This window comes from Solanum pennellii, chromosome 8 (genome assembly GCF_001406875.1).
Source record: "Solanum pennellii chromosome 8, SPENNV200".
NCBI lineage: Eukaryota > Viridiplantae > Streptophyta > Magnoliopsida > Solanales > Solanaceae > Solanum > Solanum pennellii.
The window spans coordinates 56,592,571-56,599,508 of record NC_028644.1 but is presented as its reverse complement, the minus strand read 5'-3'; the positions used below and the strand labels follow the sequence as shown (position 1 = coordinate 56,599,508).

The following is a 6,938-nucleotide window of genomic DNA, read 5'->3' as shown; positions in this document are numbered from 1 at the left end:
TCTTTTTCTTTTCTTCTTTTTTTTTTTACAATCAAAATAAACTTTTCTAATAAAAATTATATTTATGTTGTTATTTTTATATCTTTTAAATAAACTTAATGAAAATAATAAAAAGATAAAATATATTTAATTTAGATTGATAAAATTATTTATGCTCTAAATATTGATGTTAAACTTAAATTCGGTCAAAAATTACGTGTCTACAATAAACATATTTGTATTATAGTGAATGTCTAATTATGTAGAGTCCTTTTAGAATATGGTTAGGAATCCTAGGGACAAAGTTAGGTTTTCCCTATAAATAAAGGAGTTTTCCTTCGTTGTAAAGAAGATCTATGGATCTTAAATATACTTCAAGATGAATAAGAAGTCTTTTCTCTTATTCCTACTTTATTCTTCTTCTAAATTTATATGGTTTCATAATAAATTAAACATATTCTTCCATTTTATCTTTCAAGAGTAATTATCCTAGAAAGTAAACATTATTATGGTGGGTTTTGACTTTAGAAAAATCCAATTAAAAGTCTCAAATATTTTCACAAGTTAGCAAAAATACTTAAAACTCACTTAATTTTTTAAAGAAAAAAAATATAATTTGTATATTCAAATAATAACAGGATAATTCTTTAATACTCAAATATTCAAGTAAGACTTCTAATGGCATTTTGAAAAAGATTTTTAAGTACTTTAGAAATATCCACAATTAACCATTAATTTAACTAAAGTTATGTGCAAAATATTTAAAGAAATCATTTGAAGGTAAGTAACTACTCGAAATTATTTGAAAATAAGTAACTAATCAAAATTATTGGTTAGGCTCCATTATGATAGTCATCACAACACCAACCATCTCCACTATCACAACTATCACCAACATTATTATTATCCACTAGTAACTACTATTATTATCATCACCACCACTATAAACTCTCTCCATTGTCCACACTAGCAAGTATAAATGTTTCAATTTTTTAACTAGATAATGATTTAATTTAATTAAGTTTTTCTAGTATTTAATTAATTTTTATTTAAATTATATATTTATTATGTACATATAAATTATATATATTTAAACGTTGAAAAACAAATAGTGTTAATCATTCCGTAATCAGATTTAGAGAGAAGCGAAAGTATTAGTCGTAAATTGATTTTTACCTCCTTGCCCTAATCTTGCATTACCACAACTGTCAACGATGAAAATAATATCGAAAATATGTGATTAACCTAATGGGTGGAGGAATGATCAATTTATAGAGGTAATAACCTAATTTGGTACGTCTATCAACTAACCGATGCACGGATGGAATCTATTCTTCATTAAATATTATTTTTGGTATTACTTGTAAATTAAACTAGCGTCATAAGTTAGATTCATTATTACAATAAAGAGAAAGCAGAGCACTCAAAGTAGATATTCTACCATCGGTAATTACGTTTCATATTATTTAAATTATATATGTGTGATGTTTAAATATTACTCCCTCCGTTTAAAAAAGAATGACCTCCTTCCTTTTTAGTTTGTTTCAAAAAGAATGACCTCTTTCTTTTTTTGGTAACAACTTTCCACGTGGCATGTTTAAGGCCACAAGATCAAAGGGCAATTTTGTACATTTGACCTAACTTTAATTTAAAACAACAAGATTCAAAAGTCTTGTTTATACTCTTAAACCCGTGCCAAGTCAAACTAGGTCATTCTTTGTGAAACACAGGGAGTAATAAATTATGCATGAAAAATAAATAGTTTAATCATTCAGTGTTAAGATCTAGAGATAACATCTTAGTCGTTTAGATGAGTCTCTAGATTTAGAAGTCTTAATTTTAATAAAAACAAATGAAGCGTACTGAGATCCATTTCTTACTTTTTACGATACAAGTACACATGTTATAGTACTTATCATCTTATGAATAATGGTACTTAGGTTACCTTATGATCAAATATTGTACTTCCTCCGTCCTTATTTAGTTGTCCACTTTAAAAGTGACACACATAATAAGGCATCAATGATTATCATAGATTAGTTACAATTTTATCCTTAACTTAAAAAATTATGCAACTATCCAAGTATAATAAATGTATTATCTGGTTCTAAAAATCATGCATTACTAGTAGTACTAGAAATTTTCTAGAATTAAATAAGGGCATATTAGGGACAAAATTATTATCATTTCTTGATTTGTTAAAATGGACAAATGAATAAGAACAAATATGAAAAAAAATATGGACAAGTAAATAGGAAAAGGGAGAGTATAAATTTGTAGTTTTGGTTGCCAGAAGTAAAGCATAGTCAAACAACAACATGCCCCGTTTAATTCCATGATCAAATATGTAATATTTATTTAGTTAATTTGTTATTCGCCCATTCTACATTAGTTGTCAAACTTTTCTCTTTACACTTTTGAAAAATCATTGAATTTTCAAATATGACTAATTTTAAAATGAACTAATTGTAAAAGTAAAATTGAAATATATAAATAATTTTATTTTTAATAAAAGGACAATTCTTATAAGGTAACACCACAAAGTCACAAGATTGAAGTTGACGAGGGTCAAGGAGGGAGAAAGTTGTAATTTTGTCGTCAACAAGGTTGGTATGTAGAGAATATCCGTTTGGGCAAAGAGATCTCTTGGGCAAAACTATGATGTCCAGATAAATGAAAACTTCTCTAACTCTCTTCTAAAGGATTTTATGTCTAACAAGCATCACCAGGTGACCCTTTTAGCTTCTAGAATTTGCTTTTTTAAAAATTTTAATTACAAAAGTTGATTCTTTACCCTCTTAATCTACTTCTTGGTTCAGTTTTTAATGTTCCTTTTTTTTTTTTTTGCAATATTTAGTGAAAAGTGTCAGTTGACTATTTTCTGTTCTAGTTTGTTCTTTATGGTTTTGACTAAATATTATCAATATGTGTTTTGTTGTTCTGGAGTAGACTAACTGGGGGAGAGAAATTTATGTCTGTATTGAAAATGTCTTAGGTTTTTGAGCATTTCGTAACATGAAATCCATTGTACTGCCATTTTTGGGCTTTGTTCTAAGTGAAACTATTCCATTGTTACTGACCTTATCCTAATTTCAACTGTTGAAAGAAGGTTGTTTAACCATCTCTTTGATACACTGGTTATGCTATAATGCTGTAAAAACAACTCATGTTTACGGTCTATTTGCACTAGGAAGCTTATTACATCAAGATGCATTGCTTGGTCCTAATTGTATATTCATGTTGAGGACGGAGAAAGTTGTTATTAGTAAAATTATCAATTAGTAGTGGAAGTGTAGAACAAATATTTGTGTTAGTTATCCTTTCAATTAAGCAACTTTTACCTTATTCAGTAGTGATCCAGACTGATATTTCATCAGCCCAAGTTTCCAGATGACATTCGCTGTTTGCATCTCTTGCGATGCCTGCAATAGGCAAGGACTAGGATGGAGATGATCTCCCGTCTGAAGAGATATGGTTATTGTTGCTTTGAAATGTGTAGTGGATAAATCAACTTTTTTGTTTGCTACTATCAATCTTACAATTATGTGACCACATTTCCAGAACCATTTAAACCTTCATATTTTGGGCATACAGGCAAGAAAGCCCTTTCAGATCTTCCGATCCACCTGCTTCCTACACTATTGTTCTCATGCCAGTTGGACACTTTGCCCATCTGTATCATTCCTTCCAACAATACTTACAATTTGATTGTGGTGTATTCTGTTTCAGCTTTGATTCTGTGAAAAAACCACCTTCCCTAAGGATGATTATATGTTCATTGCCAAGCATATTTGCTTCGCCAAAAGTTTGTGTTCTCGTGATTATTTTTTTTGGTTCAGTGATAAGGATACAGCTGGGTGTGTGAATTTGGCGCACATACCACTGGTTCGAAGCCTGGTATTTAAGTGGGAGAAGGGTGGGTCCATATTCCTTCCAGTTTCAAATGCATAGTTAGGGTTTGGCCTAGCTAACTCACAGGAAATCTATCAATCATCAAAAAATAATTTTATTCTTACACTTTGGCCAGTTCTTTTTAGAAGAATGTGGTAAAAGTCTATTAGCCATCATATCCTTGATTCTATTTTGTGATTGAAATTTATTTCGATTAACAGAAGGAGAAATTTAAAATCTAGCAACAGAATAATTTTTTACTCTAAGAGGACACTTGCTGTTTATCTTTATTAGTTTTTGGTTTTCAGTTTCCTGACACTTGCTGATTTAGTTTTTATTTTTTTGTATTGGCTTTCAGTTTTCTTGTAACTAGCTTTCCTATTTTGTATTTCCTAGATAGAATAAGAGTCTGCATTCTGCTCTGATTCATACTTTCTTAGTTTTGCAGGTTTAAGAAAGTTGGTAGGCTCATATCGAGGCGGCTATCATGGCACATTTACTTTCTACTACATGTTCTTTAGATGTCTCTTCCAGCAAAAAGCTGCATTTCAAGTCGATTAACCAATGCTCTACTCCTAATCCAACATGTTTTAATATGGGAATTTCTTTCTCACCCTTGAAAAAGCTAAGTTTGCAAAGCAAAAGGTCTGCAAAATATGTGATCAGAGCTTCAGCTGTTTCCATGAGCCAAGAAGCCAGAACACAGAATGACTCTGGTTCTCAACAGACCACTGATGGAGCATCCACTAAGAAGAAGGTCATGGTCATTGGTGGTGATGGCTATTGTGGCTGGGCTACTGCTCTCCACCTATCCAACAAGGGATATGAAGTTGCCATTGTTGACAACCTTATCCGTCGATTATTTGACGACCAGCTTGGTCTAGATTCTCTAACACCCATCTCATCTATTCATAACCGCATAAGGCGTTGGAAATCTCTCACAGGAAAAGATATTCAACTGTTTGTTGGTGATATATGTGAGTTTGAGTTCTTGGCAGAAGCCTTCAAATCCTTTGAACCTGATGCTGTAGTCCATTTTGGAGAGCAGAGGTCTGCCCCTTATTCTATGATTGATAGGTCAAGAGCTATTTATACCCAACATAATAATGTGATAGGGACACTTAATGTACTATTTGCCATAAAGGAGTTTAGGGAAGAGTGTCATTTGGTCAAACTCGGGACAATGGGGGAATATGGAACCCCTAATATAGATATTGAAGAAGGTTATATAACTATTACTCATAATGGAAGAACAGATACTCTTCCTTATCCCAAACAAGCAAGCTCTTTCTATCATTTGAGTAAAGTCCATGATTCCCACAACATAGCCTTCACTTGCAAGGCGTGGGGAATCAGAGCTACCGACCTGAACCAGGGAGTTGTATATGGGGTGAGGACTGATGAAACTGCAATGCATGAGGAGCTGGTTAACAGACTTGATTATGATGGTGTATTTGGAACTGCACTAAATCGGTTCTGTGTTCAGGCTGCTGTTGGACATCCACTAACGGTGTATGGTAAAGGAGGGCAGGTACGAATTTCCTCTTGTTCCATGTGGTACTGCATTTTAATGAATAAACAACCAATTCTAGCCAATTCTATTGAAGAAATCTTGAGCTCTATCCATAGGTCCTCAAGTGAAACTTCTTTCCTAGCTTTTATACAGTGCATAAGATATACATTGAGTCCATCTCTGACGTTTTTGTTATTTGTTCTTGCAAACGAACATATCAAAAAAGAATTGTTCTTGGGACCATAAACAGGGTGAACTTCAATAATCGGTGACATGATCCATAACTGCGCTCATCAAAAGAGAGTTAAAATGAACTCATTCTTCCATTGCCATGACTGTAACCATTCAATACGGAGACAGAAATCGGAAAAAACTTATATTTTTATCAGGAAGGGACTGAGAAACCTTCTATATAGAAAATGCTAAAATCACTGGACTGTAGACGTAATCTGCATACATTCTCCCCAACGGCTGAATATAAGCTGATATTTCTTCCCTTTATGTGTTTGTAATTCATTGCACTATAATTAGCAACACCCACGAAAGTAAATTTTTATTACAATTGGAGATTGTTGCTGGACATGGAAGGTATTGAGATTTGGATGATTTCACCTCATATAGTGCATCTAACACGATTATCCAGAAAGCAAGATAAGTGGTGAGATGGGGGCCAGTACGGTCTTTAGAAAATAATAAAAGGTGAATTTGAATGGCTTCCTTCCTTTGGATGGGGCTTGATTTTTGTTCACTCCCGCTTACTGTTAATATTAAGTTATGAGCACCCTGACCAACTACCCCTTGACAATAAGTCGTTTTTCATTTAACAGCATTCTTAGCTTTTCTAACGTGTGTCTTTTGTGTTGTACAGACCAGGGGATATTTGGATATCAGAGATACAGTTCAATGTGTTGAAATTGCAATTGCCAATCCAGCAAAACCAGGAGAGTTCCGGGTTTTCAACCAATTCACAGAGCAGTTTTCAGTAAATGAGCTTGCAGCCCTTGTCACCAAGGCAGGGCAAAAACTTGGCCTTGAGGTGAAGGCCATATCAGTGCCCAATCCAAGAGTAGAAGCAGAGGAACACTACTACAATGCCAAACATACTAAACTTATTGAGCTGGGACTACAACCTCACCTTCTTTCTGATTCTCTTCTCGACTCTCTATTGAACTTTGCTGTTCAATATAAGGATCGTGTCGACACAAAGCAGATAATGCCTAGTGTTTCCTGGAAAAAAATTGGCGCGAAGCCAAAGACTGTTGCAGCATGAATCACTTAGACAAGCTATAGAGACTTAAGACTGGGAGTTCTTGTATGTCATTTTATGTAGGAGCTATAGTATTTTACAATGCCTTGCACAATTTTATGTTGTAACTTTGGGAAGTATTTGTTGTATTCCGAAGCTTGTGGATGTAGATTTTGTTGGAGAAAATACTCGAGGTAGTCGTGACCTGTCTCAAGCCTGAAACTTGTGTGATTTACTTATCAATTTAGTTTTGGCTACACAGAACTGTTCCCGGATGTCATCCTCATTGGACAGATGAATTTTTGCTTA

The 6,938-nt window shown here is 33.4% G+C and overlaps 1 protein-coding gene across 1 annotated transcript; it reads left to right on the top strand.

The window, feature by feature from the left end:
• Window positions 1-2,558: 2,558 nt before the first annotated feature.
• On the top strand, window positions 2,559-6,893 carry LOC107028543 (UDP-sulfoquinovose synthase, chloroplastic). Its single transcript, XM_015229643.2, has 3 exons — window positions 2,559-2,708; window positions 4,319-5,401; window positions 6,252-6,893. Exons 2-3 carry the CDS (start codon window positions 4,358-4,360, stop codon window positions 6,651-6,653), a joined length of 1,446 nt encoding a protein of 481 aa, XP_015085129.1. The 5' UTR covers window positions 2,559-2,708; window positions 4,319-4,357; the 3' UTR covers window positions 6,654-6,893.
• Window positions 6,894-6,938: the final 45 nt, after the last annotated feature.